General features: G+C 39.0%; 1 protein-coding gene across 16 annotated transcripts in view; it reads right to left on the reverse strand.

The window, feature by feature from the left end:
• The window catches only part of KIAA0319L (KIAA0319 like), a 133,297-nt gene that overhangs the window by 43,581 nt on the left and 67,762 nt on the right, over positions 1-21,954 (reverse strand). For all 16 annotated transcript variants that reach the window (XR_004051953.1, XR_004051954.1, XR_004051955.1 and 13 more), the window contains one exon: positions 699-945. Coding sequence is in view for 12 of the 16 variants with exons in the window: in XM_030912606.1 (XP_030768466.1) it covers positions 699-945 (247 nt within the window). In the remaining 4 variants the exon portion in view is untranslated. The remainder of the gene's footprint in view (positions 1-698; positions 946-21,954) is intronic.

Below are 21,954 nucleotides of genomic sequence, written 5' to 3' on the forward strand. Positions count from 1 at the left end.
GCTGGGAAGGGTAGTGTGGGGGTAAGGGGGTGGTGGTTAATCAGTACAAAACAAAAGCTAGAAAGAACAAATAAGACCTAGTATTTGATAGCACAACAGGGTGACTATAGTCAATAATATTTTAATTGCACATTTTAAAATAACTAAAAGAAAATAACCGGATTGTTTGTAACACAAAGGATAAAGGCTTGAAGGGATGGATACTTCATTTTACATGATGTGATTATTACACATTGCATGTCTGCATTAAAACATCTCATGTATCCCATATATGTATACAACTACTATATACCCACAAAAGTTAAGTTTTAAAAATAAATAAAAATAAAAATAAAGATGCCGTAAAAATGAGAGACCTACAACCAGACTTTCAGAAGATAAGCAAGTACACTGATGCAAATCTTTCTTCCCAGCAGGCTCTCATTGATCACTTGAACATTATACTTAATTGAATCGTGTGCCTTTAAGTCATAGTGGAATCTGGATCTGTGAAAATTCGCCTCGTAAACTTCCATAAGCCGGAGGCCTGCTGAGGAAAGGCTCTAGAGCCCCCAGTCCATAACTGCAGGGGCACTGACAGAATTGTTTTTCTCTAACACACAGTATTCTAGTTATGCCTCCCTTCTTTCCTCTAAAAGGGAATACTTTGATCAGATGTTCTACTTTCCCCTTCTATCTCCAAGAGCAAAGGTCCTTACCTGGGTATGGTGCTGAGGTGCTCTGGAAAGAGGCCTGGGGGGTAGGGGTAGCATAACTGTAGGAGGGAGCCACTGGCTGGGGGACAGCAATCTGGGTTTTCTCAGAACTTTTCACTTGCTGAGTGCTGGGCATAGTAGCAAGACCCTCTGATATTTCAGGTTGCACTGATATGTTCTTTAGCCCACCAGACAGCTCTGCAGTCAGGTCTGTGGTTAGGGGACTGGAAATTGTAATCGCCTTGTGGACCTAAAGAAATAAAAAAAATCAATTTGAGTAGGTGAAAGTTACACAATTTTTCAGGTTATGTCTCATGAAACAATAGTATATTAAATGTTTTCTTGAAAAATGCAAAAATGTCAAAAATATTAAAGAAATTAATCTCACCACCCAAATAAAAGTGGTATTAAATGTTGAGATAAATCTTCCGAGTTTTTTTCCTAGCCAAAGAGTTTTGTTTAAAACAAAATAGTAATTTTCTGCATTCTAAGTGTGCTGGAAAAGCAAAACAATGTATACTTTTACCCTGTTAACATTTCTGTTCAATCTTTCTACAAATACTTATTGAGTACCTATTATGAAATAGCCCTTATGGATCCAAAATATAAATAAAACTAATCATTGTGCTCAACAGTAGGGGAGAGAGAACTGAAAGCATAATAAGTCAAAATAGTAAATACACCAGCTAGGCATGGGGGCTCACGCCTGTACTCCCAACACTTTGGGAGGCCAAGAGAGGAGACCACTTGAACCCAGGAGTTCAAGACCAGCCTTGGCAATATGGCAAGACCCTGTCTCTACAAAACATAAAAAATTAGCTGGGCATGGTGGCCATGCCTGTGGTCCCAGCTACTTGGGAGGATGAGGTGGGAGAATTGCTTGAGCCTGGGAGGTCAAGGCTGCAGTAAACCGTGATCATGTCACTGTACTCTAGCTTGGGTGACAGAACAAGACCTTGTCTCAAAAAGAAAAAAAAAGTAAATATACCGATAAATGTTTATAATGAGCCAAAAAAAAAAACCACACACACAAGCTAAAATTACTTAATCCATCTCTCTTTGAGGGAGAAAGGGTATGGAAAAGAATGATTTTTTTTAATTATTAAAGAAAAAGGCTTCCTGAAGGAGAAGAGCCCTAAGCTGAGTTTTAGAGGATAAACAATTGTTTATTAGACAAAAGGCAGAGGACAGAGAATGAGTGTAGGCACAAGACATAAAATTAACATAGTCTGTCTTGGGAACTGACAGCCATAAGCAAAGTGAGAGGCAAAAGTAATAGAAGATGAGCTGGAAAGACAGAGGCAAGGACCAGATGGAAAAAAGCATTAAATGCTATTTTAAGAAACTAAGTAATGGTAAGCAATTTAAGGGTGTATGCAAGGAAGTAACAAGGTCGGGTTTCTGTCTTACAAGTCATTTCTTGGCATATGGGTTTGAAGAAGTAAGGCAACAGTGGGAACACCACTTAGAAGAGCACTGCTTTCATCCAAATGAGAAACAATGAGTGGCTAAACAAGGGTGGTGGTATGGATTTTTTAAAAATCAGATTCAGCCTGGTGTGGTGTCTCACACCTGTAATCCCAGCACTTTGGGAGGCCATGGCAGGTGGAACATTTGAGGTCAGGAGTTTGAGACCAGCCTGACCAACATGATGAAACCCCGTCTCTACTAAAAATACAAAATTTAGCTGGGCATGGTGGTACATGCCTGTAGTCCCAGCCACTTGGGAGGCTGAGGCACAAGAATCACTTGAACCCGAGAGGAGGCGGAGGCTGCAGTGAGCAGATATCATGCCACTGCACCTCAGCCCAGGCGACAGAGTGAGGCTGTCTCAAAAAAAAAAAAAAAAAATCAAATTGGTTGAAATATAACTCACATAAAATAAACTACACACATTTCAAGTATATAAGGTCAATGTTTTGACAAATGTATATGCCCATGTAACCACAATTAAGAGAGAGAACATTTCTATCGGTCCCCAAAATTCATTCATGCCCCTTTATAATAAATCCCTGTCTCCATCTCTAGGCTCAGGCAATCACTGATTTGTTTGCTGTCAAAGTGAGATTAGTTTGGGTTTTCTTGTATTTCACATAAAAGGAAGCATATACATACTACTTTTGTTTCTGGCTTTCACTCAACATGTTTTTGAAACTCATTCATGATATTGTGCATATCAGTAGCACATTCTTTTTTATTACTGAGTAGTTTTCCATTATAGAAATACACAAAAATTTGTTTTACATTTATCTACTGATGGGATTTTAACTTGTTTTCCATTCTTAGTTATAAAAGCTGCTATGAATGTTTAAGTATACATGTTACTGTAAACATGTGTTTTAATTTATCTTAGGTAAATACTTAGGAGAATTGCCGGTTATACATAAGTATATGTTTGAAAACATACTTTCTAAGAACTTTGTAAGAAACTATGAGCTGTTACCCAAAGTGGCTGTACATTTTATATTTCTACCAGCAACATACAAGAGTTCCAGTTGCTCTACAACTTCACCAACACTTGGTAGTCCTGGTCTTTTTATTTTTTGTCATTCTAGTGGTTATAAAGTGATATATCACTGATGACTTTCCTGATGACTAATAACACTGAACAAATTTTCATGTGCTTACTGACCATTTTCTCTTTGAAGAGGCAAAGAAGTAAAGTTCATCCAAATTTTTACCCCCCCTTTTTAAAGCTTTATTAAGGTATAACTGACATATAATACATTGAACATACATAAACTGTATAATTTGATAAGTTTTGATGTATGTATACACATTTGAAACCATCAGTACAATCAAGCTAATGCATATCCATCACTTCCAAAGATTCCTCATGCTCCTTTGTAATGCCTTCTCCACCCCACCCTAAGTAACCATTCTCTGCTTTCTGTTTCTTTTGTTTCTGAAATGGAGTCTCGCTCTGTTGCCCAGGCTGGAGTGCAGTGGCGCAATCTCGGCTCACTGCAAGCTCCACCTCCCAGGTTCACGTCATTCTCCTGCCTCAGCCTCCTGAGTAGCTGGGACTACAGGTGCCCGCCACTATGCCCAGCTAATTTTTTGTATTTTTAGTTGAGACGGAGTTTCACCATGTTGGCCAGGATGGTCTCGATCTCCTGACCTCGTGATCCACTCGCCTCGGCCTCCCTAAGTGCTGGGATTATAGGCGTGAGCCACCGCACCCAGCCTGCTTTGTTTCCATAGTTTGCATTTCCTAGAAGGTTCTATAAATGGAATCACAAAGTAAGTACCCTTTTCTTTGAGGGGGGTTGTCTGGCTTATTTCACTCAGCAAAATTATTTTGTATGAATAACAAAATATACACAAAATGTTATATACGCAAAATGTTTTGTGTATCAATAATTCATTCCTTAGCATTGCTAAGTAGTTTTCTGCGTTATAAATATACTATAATTTGTTTAGTACCACCACCAGTGTATTTCAATTATCATACAACCTTGACAGAATTTGGTGTGGAAATCCTTTTAATTTTAGCCATTCTAGAGGTATGTAGTGGCATCTCACTGTGGTCGTAATTTACATTTTCCTAGTGATTAGTGATGTTGAACATCTTTTTATGTATTTATCAGACACTTGTATAACCTCTTTGATGGACTATGTTCAAATCTTTTGCCTGCTTTTTAAAATGGGTTACTAGTTTTCTAATCGAGTTACAAAAGCTCATTTATTTCTATAAATGAGTGCTTTGTCAGACACATAATTTGCAAATGTCTTCTCAGTCTGTATCTTGCTTTTTCATTTTGTTAGTGTTAGCTTTTCATTAACAAAAATTCATAATTTTGATAAGCTCAATTTATCATTTGTTTCTTTTACAGTTCATGCTTTCAGTGACATGGCTAAGAAATCTTTGCCAAACCAAGATCACAAAAACGTTCTCCTGTGTTCTCTTCCGTAAGTTTTATAGCTTTTAGTCTTAAATTTAGATCTATGATCTGTTTTGAGTTGATTTTAGTGTAGAGGTAAGGGTCAAGGTTCACGTTTTTACATATCATTATCTAACTGTTCTAGCACTATTTGTTGACAAGATTACCCCTTCCCCACTGAACTGCACTGGCACATCAATTGACCATATATATGTGGGTCTATTTCTGGACTCTATATTATGTTCCATTAACTTAGTCTAGTTTTATGCCAACACCACTGCCTTGATTACTGTGGCTATATAGTAAGTCTTCTAGCTAGATAGTTTAAGTCCTCCAACTTTGTTGTTCTTTTCCAAATCATTTTGATCATTCTAGATCCCAATCTGTATAACATGGTTATATTTGTTTCCTAGAGCCGCCATAATGAATTACTGTAAACTTCGTGGCTTAAAACAATAGAAATTCATTCTCTCACAGTTCTGGAGGCCAGAAGTCTGAAACCAAGGTGTTGGCAGGCCATACTGCCTCTGAAGGCCCTAGAGGGCAATCTTTCTTTGCCTCTTCTAGCTCCCAGAGGCTCTTAGCATTCCTTGGTTTGTGGCAACATAACTCTGCTCTTCATGTGGACTTCTTCTGTGTCCGTGTAGATGGACCCAAAGCTCCCTTTCCTATCTCTTGTATAAAGACACCAGTCATTGTATTAAGGGCCCACCCTAAATACAGGATGATTTCACCTGGAGATTCTCAACTAATTACATCTGCCAAGACCCTATTCCCAAATAAGGTCACATGCTGAGAGGGGGAGGGGAGGACATCAGTCAATCCATTACAGTGGTATCTCTCTTCATTTACTTATTTCTCAAATTCCTCTCAGCAGAGTTTTGTAGTTTTCAGTATACAATTTTTGCACATATTTTGTTAAGTTTATGCCTAAGTATTTCATGTCTTTGGTGTTACACATTTTTTAAAACTTCAAGCTAGGTATGGTGGTGCACACCTAGAGTTCCAGCTATTTGAGAGGCTGAGGGAGGACTGCTTGAACCCAGAAGTTCAAGGCCAGCCTAGGCAACATAGTGGGACCCCTATCTCTAAAATAAATAAATAATAAAACTTCAATTCCCAATTATTCATTGCTAATATAGAAACACAAGTGATTTCTGTATATTGACCTTATATCCTACAATCTTGCTAACTTTACTTAACAGTGGCTTTTATGTAGATTCTTTAGAATTTTCTAGAAATAATCCAATCATCTGTGAATAAAGGCAGTTTTGCTTCTTCACTTCCAATCTCTATTTCTTTCATTTCTTCTTGCATTATAATTGGCTAGGACCTCTACTACAATGTTGACCAAAAGTGGTTAGAGCCACTTCCCTATTTGTTAAGTAACTGTCATCTCATTTTCCTTTAAACCTTTGAACACGATTTAATTTTTTAATCATATTTTTTAACAGCTGCTTTGAAGTCTCTGCTAAATCTAATAGCTGGGTCTATTCAGAAATCATTTCTATTAATGACTTTTTTCCACTGAGCATGAGCCGCACCTTCCTGATTTTTCCTTGCATGTCTCATAATATCTAGTTGAAAACTAGAGGTTTCAGATAATCTACTGGAGTAGCTATCGATTGTTTTATTTATCTGATGGGCTGTTGATTGTTTTTAATAACTTGCCTGTACTTAAACTGCAGAATCTAATTCTCCCATAGTATGTTGCCACTGATGCTCTGCTCAGTTTTTGTTTTTATTTTTATTTTAGCCTGGCTTTCTAGGGCGGCCTGTGCCTGCATCGTTTAGTAGTCAGACAATGATCTGGGCAGGGGTTGTTCATAGACCTCAAACCCATAAAGTTTTGCCATCTGCCAATCTATCTGTGTACTGCCTGAGGAATGCATTCAAAGTTACAGCCAATTCTCAAGTCCCCCTTAATTTTTACTTTTTATTGGGTTCCCTTGGGTCCCTCCTGCACATGCAGGTAACTTCCCAATCAGCCAGAGATATGCGGAGAGCTTATCTTAGCCCTTCTATGGCTCTCTTATTTTCAAGATCTTCCCATTTAGTTTCTGGCAGGTCTACCACCTACTCCAACAGGAGATTCTCTCCATTCATTCTCAACCAAGTTTGCCACTTTTAGTTGGCAAAGCTGTGAGTTTTCACCTGTCCCACATTAAGTCTACCCCCTCTGGCAGAAAATTTGCTAGTGTTTTGTTGTTGTTGTTGTTGTTGTTGTTTTCCTTTTCAGTTGAGATGGGGGTCTCACTATGTTGAGTTCCAGGCTGGTTGGAACTCCTGAGCTCAAGCAGTCCTCCCACCGCAGCCTCCCCTGTAGCTGAAATTACAGGCATGTGCCACTGCACTCTGGCTCCGTAAGATGCTAGTTTTCATGTTCAGCCACACAATGGTAAAATTACAATTCTTGTCACCAGAGCTGAGTAACGGAGGTAAGGACAGACGGGAAACACTCCAAGAAGACCACAGACTTCCACTGTCCCTACTCAAAGTATTACCAGCCTTTCAAGAATAAATTCTTAGGCTGGAGTGTCGTGGCTCAAGCCAGCGCTTTGAGATGCCGAGGCAGGAGGATTGATTGAACCCAGGAGTTTTTCAAGAACCTAGGCAACATAGTGAGACCCTGTGTCTACAAAAAATAGAAAAAGTTAGCTGGGTGTGGTGGTGTACACTTGTAATCCCAGCTATTTGGGAGGCTGAGGTGGTTGGTGCTTGGGAAGTCAAGGCTGCAGTGAGCCATGATCACACCAACCTGGATGACAGAGTAAGACCCTGTCTCAAAAAAAAAAAAAAAAAAAGAATAAATTTTTCTCAATTTGTTTCTGCTTCTACTTTATTTCTAGATATGTTAAAAATATTTGGTTTTAACAATTTTGCCCAGTTTTATACTATTTTTTACACGAAAATTACAGATCCCTTCTTGCTGCCGTTTTGTAAGCCCTCTTGTTTCTATTTTCTCATTGTTAATATTTCTTTTTTGAAATTCCTCATCTGTTTACTCACTGAAACTATTTTCTGGCCCAATACAGTAGCGCACACCTGTAATCCTAGCACACTGGGAGGCCGAGTTGGGAGGATCGCTCAAGGCCAGAAGTTCAAGACCAGCCTGCACAACATAGCAAGACCTCATTTCTAAAAAAAAAAAAAAAAATTGTAATTAGCTGGGAGTGGTGGCACACCCCTGTAGGCCTAGCTACGTAGGAAGCTGGCGTGGCAGGATCGCCTGAGCCCATGAGTTTGAGGCTCCAGTAAGCCAAGATAGTACTACTGCACTCTAGCCTGGGCAACAGAATGAGACCCAAAAAAACAAAAACAAAACAAATATTTTCCTTTAATTATGTGAACATACATATGATAGCTACTTTGAAGCCTGACTACTAACTCCAACATCTGAGTCAACTTGGAGCCACCTTCTATTGACTGCCTTTTTTCCCTGAGTATGGATCACCCTTTTCCTGTTCCTGTGCTTGTCTGGTAATTTTTGGTTTAATGTTGGACATTCTGATATATGTAGTGGCTCTGGATTCTACTATATTTTCCTTGGGATTATTGGCAGAGGGGTGGTTTCCTAGTAGACAAATAACCTCCCTGGACTAAACTGTAGACTTTGCTCCTTACAGTGTTCTACAACTGATATCTCTGTGTAGTTCTTACAGCTTTTTTTTTTTTTAGATAGTCTTGCTCTGTCGCCCAGGCTGGAGTACAATGGTATGATCTCAGCTCACTGCAACCTCTGCCTCCTGGGTTCAAGTGATTCTAATGCCTCAATCTCCCTAGTAGCTGGAATTACAGGCATGCACCACCACACCCAGCCAATTTTTGTATTTTTAGTAGAGACGGGATTTCACCATGTTGGCCAGGCTGGTCTCTAACTCCTGGCCTCAAGTGATCCACCCAGCTCAGCTTCCCAAAGTGCTGGGATTACAGGCGTAAGGCACCACACCCAGCCTGGCCACTACACGTCTGTCTGTGTAACTGATGATTGACCAAGAATCTGGCCAGAGATTTTACTCAGATTTGGGGCCTGTTCTCATCGTACTTTCTTTATTTCTGGGGATTCCTCCCTAATTTTTCAGCCTTAAGATTATGTCCACTGATACCTCAAGTCCATAAGACTTCACATATCTGCCACCTGGTTCCCCATGGTTGGAGAATGCATTCAATTTAAAAAAGAAGCAAACTCATGAAGTTCACCTTGTGTAGATTCTCTCTTTCAAAGACAGAACTCTACCTCCCTAATCTCTGCCTTTTTTTTCACCAGGCCTCATGGCGTCTGCCCACGCAGGTGTAGTTTAGAGGTACATCCAGGGATTTTAGCAGAGTTTACAGTCAGGTTATGAGGTTCACCCTCTTCTGTGGTTTTCTTACTTTCAAGCCCTCTTGCTAAATTTTCAGAAGCTTTTTCTATCATGAACTCTGTTTCTGCCACCATAAAAAAGTAAGGCTGGAGTTTTCCACTGCCACTTTCCTCTACTGTGGGAGTTGTTGAATGCCCTCAGGCAAATTTTTTTTAAGCTGCAAATTCACGATTCTTATCACTCCCAGTTGCCATTTTTCAAAAGTAAGCGCTCCTCTAGCTTCTATCTGCTTTTGGAACCTTTTCAGTTCCTTTCAATACATTTTTTACAGATTTTCTAATATTATCTGTGGGAAGGTTTCAGAGACCACTTCACTCTGCCACCATTACTGGAAATTCCCCCCATGGGATGGATTTTAAAATATTAAGAATCTAATATTTGTGGAGCTGTAATAGATCTGGGGTTTGGGGAAGAGTCTGAGATGACACCCATGTTTCTAGCCTGAGTGACGGACTGACTACAGTAGTGTCAAAAACGAAATAGACTATAGAAGAGCAACTTTAAGGAAATTACAGGAAAGTTATGTTTTAGACAAACTGAAGCTAGAATACCTCTGGGAAATTCAAACAGAAACTAAGACTTGGAATCATGCTCCTAAAGCCATGGGAGTAGATGAACTATGATAGGAAGAACATGTAAATAAAAGAAATAGTAATCAAAAATAAAACATTTAGGAATACAAAGGCTGTAAGATGATAAAATGACCAACAAAATTGACCAAGAAGGAATCGTCAGGAAGAAGGAAAAGGACCAGGAATGTGTGGTTCCCACAAGAAAGAAGGAACAATTGCAACCAGTATGAAATAATGCAGACAGGGCCAATCAAATAAAGACTGAAAAGAATACACTGCAATCGGCAACTGTGAAGTCACTGGTGACCCTGGCAAGTTTCAGTGGAAACCAAATACCACAGGGCTGAGGATTAGATGTAAGTGAATAAAGAAAAGTAGACTACCTTTGATATTTCTAGATAAAAAGGAAGAAAGACAAATGAATGGTAGCTAAAGATGCAAGGGGACAAGATCAAGGACATATTTGCAAGTATCGAGTTTGAACAATGAGCATCAAGTTCTGAGACTGAAATTTAATGATAGAGTTGAGTATTATGCAAATATTTAGGAGAGGATCTGGGTCCAAACTCAGGAAGTAAATATCAGAGAAGGCTTTCAAAAAGAAGTAAAGCCTGGGAACAGTCTTGAAGACTAAGCAGTAGTTAGGTAGGTGAATGCCACAAGGTAAAAAAACAAAACAAAAACAAAAACAAAAAAAACATGGTGGACTTTCTGTTCCAGTCGAGATGAAGTAACAGCAAGAAGATTTATCCTCCTGAAAAAAATTTAGAAACCAGACAAAATATATTAAATGATGGCTTTCAAGACACCAGACATCAGGTGATAAAAAACAGTGATCCCTAAGAAATGAAAAACAAGTAAGGTGAACCCTATGACTGCCCCAGCTTACTGTCTAGAAAATGTTTCTGGGCCATGGCACAGAAGAAGAAATCCAAGCACAGACCAGTAGTCTTTAGAGTTGAAGAACTGAGCTGGAAGTCTGGGAAAGAAGAATGCTATACAGAGACAGAACTCTGAAAATCTGAAGGAGACCCCATTAAGTACTCAAGGGAGTACTGATAATCAGATGTATATGAAGAAACCGCACAGGGCCAGGGAAAAAACTAACCTGTATTCTTTGTTTTGTTTTGTCTGTTTGGGGCTTTTCTTGAGATGGAGTCTTACTCTGTCACCCAGGCTGGGGTGCAGTGGTGCAACCTCCACTAACTGTAACCTCTGCCTCCCAGGTTCAAGTGATTCTCCTGCCTCAGCCTCCCAAGTAGCTGAGATTACAGGCTCCTGCCACTGTGACCAGCTAATTTTTGTATTTTGAGTAGAGAAAGGGTTTTACCATGTTGGCCAGGTTGGTCTCAAACTCCTGATCTTAAGTCATCTGCCCACCTCAGCCTCCCAAAGTGCTGGGATTACAGGCATGAGCCACTATGCCTGGCTTTTGTTTGTTTCTAAGACAGGGTCTCGCTCTATCACCCAGGCTGGAGTGCGGTGACGTGATCTTGGCTCACTGCAGCCTCGACCTCCCAGGCTGAAGTAATCCTCTTACCTAAGCCCCCCAAGTAGCTTTTTGTACTTTTTGCAGAGATGAGGTTTTGCCATGTTGCCCAGGCTGCCCTGTAGTTCTCTTGATCACAGAGAAAAGTACTCAAGTTTAGATGGATAAGAAATAGTACCTCTTCCAAAAAGCTAGAATGGAAAACTTTGTAATTCACAGGGCATCAGTTAAAATACTAATAAAAGTCTTGCTTTAGTAGGGTAGAAAAATTAACCCTAGACTAAATGCAGCTCTGGACTCACATGACAAAGCTTAAAAGCAAGGCTCAAAAGTATCACTGTTTGCAAATAATTTAACCACAGCCCAGAACAAAGTTCAAGAATACTTATAGTGATACAAAAATATCCAAAACCCCAGTAGGTAAAATTTACAATGTCTAGCACTTAATCCGAAATAACCAGACATGCAAAGAAGCAGGAAAATAAATACTATAATGAGAAAAAAAATGTAAATCAATTAAAACTGATCCAGAAATTATAGAGATGACAGAACTGGTAGATAGGGATATTAAAATAAGTATTATGATTATATTTCTATGTTTAAGAAGTTACAGGAAAGGTTGAATATATTAAGCAGAGATATAAGACATAAAAAAGACTTCATATCAAACTTTTAACATAAATATTACAATGTTTGATATTAAAGAAAATATACTTGATACGTTTTGGCTCTGTCCCACCCAAATCTCATGTTGAATTGTAATTCCCAATGTTGGGGGAGGAACATAATGGGAGGTGATTGGATCATCAGGGTGGATTTCCCCTTCCTGTTTTCATGATAGTGAGTTCTAATGAGATCTGATGGTTTAAAAGTGTGTAGCACTTCCCATTTGACTCTCTTTCTTTCCTGCTCCACCATGTGAAGACTGTGCCTGCTTCCCTTTTGACTTCCACCATGATTGTTAAGTTTCCTAAGGCTTCCCAGCCATGCTTCCTGTACAGCCTGCACAACTGTGAGTCAACTAAACCTCTTTGCTTCATAAATTACCCAGTCTCACATAGTTCTTTATAGCAATGTGAGAACAGACTAATGCAATACTGTAAGAATTTAATGGCAGATTAAACAATGCAGAAGAAAAGATTAGTAACCTTAAATAATCTCAATAGAAACTTCAAAATGAAACACAGAGACAAAAAAAGCTCAAAATACATGAATGGGGCATCAGCAAACTGTGAAATAAATTCAAGTGGCCAAATATGCTTGTAACTAGAGGTCCCAAAGGGAGAGGGACAGAAAAATATTTGAATAATCATCAATAATTTCCCAAATTTGAAGAAAACTATAAACCCACATTCTAATCCAGATTAAAGTTCAACAAGCCCCAACCACACGAAACATAAAATTATGCCATAGAATAACATCATCAAATCACTTAAAACAGTGGTAAAGAGAAAATTATATAAGCAGCCAGAGAAAAAAGAAACATCATATATGTGGAACAAAGATAAAAACTACAGCAGACATCTCACCTGAAACAACGCAAGCTAGAAGACATTGACATGATATCTTTAAAGTACTGAAAGCAAAAAAATAAACCTGTCGACTTAGATTTGTTTAAACAGGGAAAATATTTTTCAAAGATGAAGGTGAAATAATATAATTTAAGGTAGTTCTTTATAGGTTAAAGATGTATAGTATAAACTCAACAGTAACCACCAGAACTACACAACAAAGAATTATAGTTGTATTAAATTTTTATCACTGTTATAACGAATTACCACAAACTTAGTGGCTTAAACAACACAAATGTATTATCTTATACTTCCGTAGAATAGGAATCCAACATAGATCTCACAGGGCTAAAATCGAGGGGTTGACAGGGCCATATTCCCTTCTGGATGATTTAGGGAAGAACCTGTTTCCGTGCATTTTTTAGTTTTTAGAAGTCAGCCACCTTCCTTGGCTCATGGTCCCCTCCCCCATCCGCAGAGGAAGCAGTTTCATGTCTCTGTGTCTTTCTTCCATAGTGACATCTTCTTCTTCCACTTTAAGGACCTTTGTGTTTACACTGGGCCTACAGGAAAAATGCAGGATAATCTTCCTATTTTGAGGTCACCTTATTACCAGCCTTGATTCCATCTGAAACCTTAATTCCTTTTTGCCATGTTATTTAACAGATTCACAGGTTCTTGAGATTATTATGCTGATATCTTTAGGGGCCATTATTCTTTTTTGTTTGTTTGTTTTTTGTTTTTGAGACAGGGTCTCGCTGTGTTGCCCAGGCTGGATGCAATGGTGCAATCACGGCTCACTGCAGGCTCAAGTGGTCCTCCTGCCTCAGCCTCCTGAGTAGCTAGGACCACAAGCACATGCCATCACCACCACATTTGGCTAATTTTTTTATAGAGATGGGAGTCTCACTATGTTGCCCAGACTGGTCTCAAACTCCTGTGCTCAAGTGATCCTCCCACCTTCGCCTCCTAAAGTGCTGGGATTATAGGTATGAGACACTGAGCCCAGCCTAATGTGATTATTGATGTGACTGGGTTCACATCTACCAACTTAGTATTTGCTATTTGTCCAATTTGTTCTTTGTCCATTTTCCCTAGGTTTATGCCTTCCTTTGAATTAATTGTTTTTCAGTCTATGGCCATATCACCCTGAACATACCTGATATTGTCTGAATTAATTGAGTATTTTTCACATTCAATTTTACCTTCTTTGTTGGCTTATTAGTCGTGTTAGGCAGAATGATGGCCCTTACACCAGGCATGGTAGCTGATATCTGTAATCCCAGCACTTTGGGAAGCTGAAATGGGAAGACTGATTGAGCCCAGGAGTTTGAGACCAGCCTGGGCAACACTGTGAAACCTTGTCTTTATAAAAAATGTAAAAATTAGCAGGGCATACCGGTACACTCCTGCAGTCCCAGCTACTCAAGAGGCTGAGGTGGGAGGATAGCTTGAGTCCAGGAAGTCAAGGATGCAGTGAGCCATGATTGCGCTACTGCACTCCAGCCTGGGTGACAGCGTGAGACGCTGTCTCAAAATAATAATAATCACATTAAATGTAAGTGGTCTAACTCCAATTAATCAGCAGAGATTGTCAGACTGGATAAAAAGCAATCCATCTATATGCAGCCTATTAGAAATTGATTTTAAATATAAAGACACAAATAGGTTAAAAGTTAAAGGATGGAAGAAGATACATTGTTAACACTAATCAAAAGTAGCTGAAGTGGCTATATTAATATCAGACAAAATAGATTTCAGAGAAAACAATGTTACCAAAGACAAAGGGAATTGTATCACAATGATGAAGAAGTCACTTCATCAAGAGGAATAACAATCCTAAACATTTACACATCTAATAATAAATTTCAAAATACGTCAAGCAAAAGCTGATCAAACAATGAGGAGAAACAGATATATCTACAATTATGATATTTCATCACCACTCTCTAAATAACTGATGGAAGGAGACAGAAAATAAGTAAGAATATTGAAGACTGAACAACATTAACAAATTTGACCTAACTGACATTTATATTCACCCAACAACAGAATACATATTCAACTGCACATGGGACATTTACCAGGATAGACCATATTATGAGCCATAAAACAGTTGCCAATAAATTCACAAGGATTCAAGTCATACAATGTTCTCTGGCTACAATGGGATTAAATTACCAATGAATAATACAACAGTATATAGAAAATTCTCCCAAATATTTAGAAACCACATAACACACTTCTAAATAACCCAAGAGTCAAAGGAGTAGTCAAAATGGAAATTAAAAAGTATTTTGAACTGAATAAAACTGTAACACAAAATATCAAAATTTGTGTGATACAGCTAAAGGCAATACTTAGAGGAAAATTTATAGCACTAAAAATGTCTACATTAGAAAAGAGAGAAGTCTCAAACTAACGACTTCAAATTACATTCTAAGATAAATAAAATAAAATTACATTCTAAGAAACTAAAAAGGGCAAATGAAATCCAAATTAAGCCAAAGAAATACAATAATAAAGTTTAGTACAGAAATCAGCTGGGCACAGTGGCTCACACCTGTAATCCCAGCATTTTTGGGAGACCAAGGTGGGTGGATCATTTGCAGCCAGGAGTTTGAGACCAACCTGGCCAACATAGTGAAACCCCATCTCTACTAAAAACACAAAAAGTAGCCAGGTGTGGTAGTGCATGCCTGTAGTCCTAGCTACTGAAGAGGTTGCAGTGAATGGAGATTGTGCCACTGCACTCCAGCGTGGGGAACACAGCAAGACTCTATTTTTTTTTTTAACAACAACAACAAAAATTAATTAATTAGAGGTCCCAAAGGGAGAGGGACAGAAAAATATTTGAATAATTGGCAATAATTTCCCAAATTTGAAGAAAACTATAAACCCACATTCTAATCCAGATTAAAGTTCAACAAGCCCCAACCACACAAAACATAAAATTACGCCATAGAATAACATCATCAAATCACTTAAAACAGTGGTAAGGAGAAAATTATGTAAGCAGTCAGAGAAAAAAGAAATATCATATATGTGGAACAAGATAAAAACTAGAGCAGATATCTCAACTGAAACAATGCAAGCTAGAAGACATTGACATGATATCTTTAAAGCACTGAAAGCAAAAAAATGAACCTGTCAACTTAGATCTGTTTAAACAGGGAAAATATTAAATGTAATATTAAAAAAAAAAAGGATTAGCGCAGAAATCAGTAAAATAGAAAACAGAAAAACAATAGAGGAAAATGAATAAAACCAAACATGGTTCTTTGAGAAACACTAACCAGTCTAATTAGGAGAAATGAGAGAGCAAGAGCCAGAGCAAGAGACAAGAAGACACAAATTACCAGTATCAGGAATGAGACAGACGATACAACTAAAGGTTCTATAGATGTTAAAAGGACAGTAAGAGACTATAATGAACTTCATGTGAATAAATTTGACTAATGGGATGAAATGCACAAATTTCTTGAAAGACACAATCTGCCAAAGCTCACTCAAGAAGAAAGAGACAGCCTACATAGCAATGCATCTATCACATAATTGAATTTCTAGTTTAAAACTTTTTACAAAGAAAATTCGAAGTACAGATGGTTCACTGGAGAATTATATTTAACATTTAAGGAATAAATAATACCAATTCCACACAAACCTCCAGAAAACTGAAGAAAAGGAAAAATTTCTCAACTCATTCTATGAGGCCAGTCAATAAACAGATGTAAAACTTCATGACAAAAATTTGATAAATCAAATATAAAAATATATCAAAATAGTAATATCATGACCAGGCCGGATGCGGTGGCTCATGTCTGTAATCCCAGCACTTTGGGAAGCCAAGGTGGGTGGATCACAAGGTCAGGAGTTCAAGACCAACCTGACCAATATGCTGAAACCCTGTCCCTACTAAAAATATAAAAATTAGCCAGGCGTGGTGGCACGCGCCTGCAGTCTCAGCTACTCAGGGGACTGAGGCAGGAGAATTGCTTGAACCCAGGAGGTGGAGGTTGCAGTGAGCCAAGATCAAGTCACTGCATTCCAGCCTGGGTGACAGAGTGACACTTCATCTCAAAAAATAATAAATAAATAAATAAATAATAATATCATGACCAAGCAGGGTTTACTCCAGGAATGTAAGATTGGTTTAACATTTGAAATCAATCATATTATTCACCATATTAACATACTAAAAACAAAAAAAAAATCATCTCAATAGATGCAGAAAAAGCATTTGATAAAATCCATCAACTATTCCTGATAAAAACTCACATCAAACTAGGAATAGAAAGAAATTCCCTACACCTGATGAAAGGTATCTTCAAAAAACCTACAGCTAACATCAGACTTATAGCTGACTTACAGACTTATAGCTTTCAAAAAACCTACAGCTAACATGTAGACTTTCACCACTTCAATTCAACATCGCATTGGAGGCCCGGCATGGCAGCTTACACCTGTAACCTCAGCACTTTGAGAGGCTAAGGCAGGAAGATTGCTTGAAGCCAGGAGTTCCACACAGCCTGGACAACAAAGCAAGAGCCCATCTCTACAAAAAGAAAAAATATATCAAAAACATTGTAGTGGAAGTTCTAGCCAGGGCAATAAGGCAAGAAAAAGAAATAAGAGGCATCCAGGTTGGAGAAGCAGCTGTCTTTATTTATAGACAATATGATTATATAGAGAGAAAATCCTATGGAATCTATAAAAAGATGCTAACAGAATGAATAAGTAAGTTTAGTAAGATTACAAGATACAAGACCAATATACAAAAAGTAATTGTATTTCTATATACCAGCAACAAACAATCACTGAGTTCTTTGAAAACATCAAGTATAACAGCATCAAATATAAGAAATACACAAATACATACACCTACTACGTACCCACTAAAAACTTTTTAATGAAATATGGATAAATCTGACAAAAGACATGCAAGATCTCTGTTGGAGGAGGAGGTGCAAAAAAAATAAAAATAAAGACGTGCAAGATCTGTATACTAGCTGGGCGTCAGTGTACAGATCTTGCACATTTTTAGATTTTTTTAGAATTACAGATAAACCTGACAGAAGAGTGCAAGATCTGTACACCAATGCCCAGCTGGTATACATATTTTTCTTGCACATCTTTCATCAGATTTATCTGTAATCCTAGCACTTTGGGAGGCTGAGGCAGGTGGATCGCTTAAACTCAGGAGCTGGAGACCAGCCTGGGCAACATGGTGAAGAAATAACTCTACAAAAAATCAGCCAGATGTGGCAGCACACACTTGTAGTCCCAGCTAGTTGGGGGCTGAGGCAGGAGGATCACTTGAGCCCAGGAGGTCAAGGCTGCAGAGACCCAAGATCACACCACTGCACTCCAGCCTGGGTGACAAAGTGAGACCCTATCTCAAACAAACAAACAAAAAGATCTGTACACCAAAACTACAACACATCACTGAGAAAAATTATAGATTATTTAATTAAATGGAGAGATACACTGTGCTCGTGGGTCTGAAAATGCAACATTATTATTAGGCTGATGAGTTTCTCCAAATTGATTTACAGTCCCAATACAATCCCAGTGAAAATTCCAGAAGACTTTTTTTTTTTTTTTTTTTTTTTTTTGAGGCAGAGTCTCACTCTGTCGCCCAGGCTGGAGTGCAGCGGTAGGATCTCGGCTCACTGCAAGCTCTGCCTCCTGGGTTCACGCCATTCTCCTGCCTCAGCCTCCCGAGTAGCTGGGATTACAGGCGCCTGCCACCACGCCCGGCTAATTTTTTTGTATTTTTAGTAGAGACGGGGTTTCACTGTGTTAGCCAGGATGGTCTCGATCTCCTGACCTCGTGATCCGCCCGCCTTGGCCTCCCAAAGTGCTGGGATTACAGGCGTGAGCCACCACGCCTGGCCTCCAGAAGCCTTTTTAAAAAGAAACTGACAAGATAATTCTAAAATTTATATGGACATGCAAAAAACCTAAAACGGGCAATTTTGATCAAGAACGAAGTTTTTAAACATCATCTGATTTAAACATATATTACAGCTGGGCTCAATGGCTCATACCTATAATCCCAGCACTTTGGGAGGCCGAGGCGGGTGGATCATGAGGTCAGAAGTTCAAGATCAGCCTGGCCAACATAATGAAACTCCATCTACTAAAAAATACAAAAAATTAGCTGGACGTGGTGGTGGGCACCTGTAATCCCAGCTACTCGGGAGGCTGAGGCAAGAGAATCGCTTGAACCTGGGAGGCGGAGGTTGCAGTGAGCCAAGATTGCGCCATTGCAGTCCAGCCGGGCAACAGTGCAAGACTCCATCTCAAAATAAATAAAAATAAAAATAAAAAATAAAATAAACATATATTACAAAGCTAGAGTTAGGCCAGGCGTGGTGGATCACTCCTATAATCCCAGCAGCTTGGGAGGCTGAGGTAGGTGGATTGCTTGAGTCCAGGAGTTCGAGACCAGCCTGGGCAACATGGTGAAACCCCATCTCCGCTAAAATAATAAAGGAAAAAACAAAAACAAAAACAAAAAAACTAGCAGACATAGTGGTGCATGCCTATAGTCGTAGCTACTTGGGAGGCTGAAGTGGGAGATTCACCTGAGCGCGGAAGGTCAAGGCTGCAGTGGGCCAAGACTGTACCACTGCACTCCAACTGAGCAACCACAATGAGACCCTGTCTCAAAAAAGAAAGCTACAGTTACCAAGACAGTGTGGAACTCATGTCAATATAGGCAAACAGATAAATGAGACCAAATCGTATAGAGAAGTAGACCTATAAACATATGCTTAATTGATTTGCAACAAAGGTAAAATGGCAATTCAGTGTAGAAAGGATGGAAAAAATGTCCTAAAACAACTGGATATTCAAATGCCAAAAAAAAAAAAAAAAAAAAAAAAAAAAAAAAAATCCATCCATAGCTCTCACAACATAAGAAATAACCCTAGACCTAAATGTAAACCCTAAAATTATTAAACTTTTATAGCCGGGCACAGTGGCTCATGCCTGTAATCCCAGCACTTTGAGAAGCTGAGGCAGGCGGATCACCTGAGGTCAGGAGTTTGAGACCAGCCTGACCAACATGGTGAAACCCCATCTCTACTAAAAATACACAAATTATCCAGGCATGGTGGTGCACACCTGTAGTCCCAGCTACCTGGAAGGCTAAGGCAGAAGAATCGCTTGAACCTGGGAGACGGAGATTGCAGTGAGCCAAGATCATGCCACTGCACTCCAGCCCAGGTGAGACTCCGCCACAAAATTTAAAAATAAATAAAATTATGAATCTTTCAGAAGAAAACTTAGAAGAAAATCTTTCTCAGCTATACCACCAAAAACACAATCCATAAAAGAAATATTAATAAACCAGACTTCATCAAAATTAAGATCTGCTCTTTGAAAGACACTGCTAAGAGAATGAAAAAATAAGTTACAGACTGGGAGAGAATATTTGCAAATCACATATCTGAGAAAGAGCTTGTATGCAGAAAATATATATGTAAGAAAATAACACAGTTTTTTGTTGTTTTTTTTTTCAGATAGGGTCTCTCTCACTCTGTCACCCAGGCTAGAGTGTAGTGGCATGATCAAAGCTTACTGCAGCTTCAACCTCCCAGGCTCAAGCAATTCTCCTGCCTCAGCCTCCTGAATAACTGGGACTAAAAGTGTGCACCACCACACCCAGATAATTTTTGACACTTTTTAAAAATGGGGAAAAATATTAACACTTTACCAAAAAACATGAATGGCAAATAAGCACACAAAAAATATTCAACATCATTAGTCATTAGGAAAATGCAAACCAAAAACCACAATGAGATTCAATTAAACACCTATTACAATGTATAAAATTAAAAAGATTCGCCATACCAAGTGCTGGCAAGAATGTGGAGCAACTGGAAATTTGATACATTACTCACAGAAATGTAAAATGGTACAACCACTTTGAAAAACACTTGGGCAGTTTGATTAAAAGTTAAATATACCCATACAATATAGTCAGGGTGCAGTGGCTCACCCCTATAATCCCAACACTTTGGGAGGCCAAAATGGGTAGATCACTGAGGTTAGGGGTTCGAGACCAGCCTGGCCAACATGGTGAAACCCTGTCTCTACTAAAATTACAAAAATTAGCTGGGGATGGTGGCAGGTGCCTGTAATCCCAGCTACTCGGGAGACTGAGGCAAAAGAATCTCTTAAACCAGGAAGCAGAAGTTGCAGTGAGCCGAGATGGTGCCAGCACACTCCAGCCTGGGCGACACAGCAAGACTCTGTCTCAAAAAAATAAAAAATAAAATAAAACATACAATGTAACCTAGCTGTTCCACTCCCACATATTTACCCAAGAGAAATTAAAGTATATGCTATACAAAGACTTGTACACAAATGTTCCTAGCATCTTAATCTGTAATAACCAAAATCTAGAAGCAATCCAATATCCATTAACAGGTAAATGGATAAACAAATTATATCTATACAATGGAATACAACTTAGGAATGTTTAAAAGCCAGCTACTACGGGCTGGGTGCAGTGGCTCATGTCTGTAATCCCACCACTTTGGGAGGCCGAGGTGGACAGATCACCTGAGGTCAGGAGTTTGAGACCAGCCTGGTCAACACGGTGAAAACCCGTCTCTACTTAAAAAAATACAAAAATTAGCTGGGCATGGTGGCGCATGCCTGTAGTCCCAGCTACTTGGTAGGCTGAGGCACAAGAATCACTTGAACCCTGGAGGTCGAGGTTGTGGAGAGCAGAAATAGCGCCACTGCACTCCAGCCTGAGCAACAGAGTGAGATTGCGTCTCAAAAAAAAAAAAAAAAAAAAAAAAAAAAAAAAAAAAAAAAAAAAAAAAAGCAGCTACTAGCATATGTTATGACATGAATGGACATAAAAACATTATGCTAAGTAAAAGAAGCTAAACACAAAAAGACTACATATTCCATGATTCCATATTAATGCAAAGTCTAGAAAATGCAAATTTATAGAGACAGCAGATCAATGGATGCCTAGGACTGGGGGTGGGAATAGGGATGGCACACAGGAACTTTTGGATAAACGGGGACAAGGGAAGTTTTGGGAGTGACAGAAATGTTATCCAACTGTACTGCAGGAAAAAGGAAAAAAAAAAAAAAGAAATGTTATCAAACTGGATTGTAATAATGATTTACAAGTCTAAGTATTTACTGAAACTATTGAATCATATGCTTAAAAGGAATGTTTTCTTATATAAATGATACCTCAATAAAGTTGTTAAAAAGAGGCCGGGCGCGGTGGCTCAAGCCTGTAATCCCAGTACTTTGGGAGGCCGAGACGGGCGGATCACGAGGTCAGGAGATCGAGACCATCCTGGCTAACATGGTGAAAACCCGTCTCTACTAAAAAATACAAAAAGCTAGCCGGGCGTGGTGGTGGGCGCCTGTAGTCCCAGCTACTCCGGAGGCTGAGGCA

Source organism: Rhinopithecus roxellana, chromosome 12 (genome assembly GCF_007565055.1).
Source record: "Rhinopithecus roxellana isolate Shanxi Qingling chromosome 12, ASM756505v1, whole genome shotgun sequence".
In the NCBI taxonomy this organism is placed as follows: Eukaryota; Metazoa; Chordata; class Mammalia; order Primates; family Cercopithecidae; genus Rhinopithecus; species Rhinopithecus roxellana.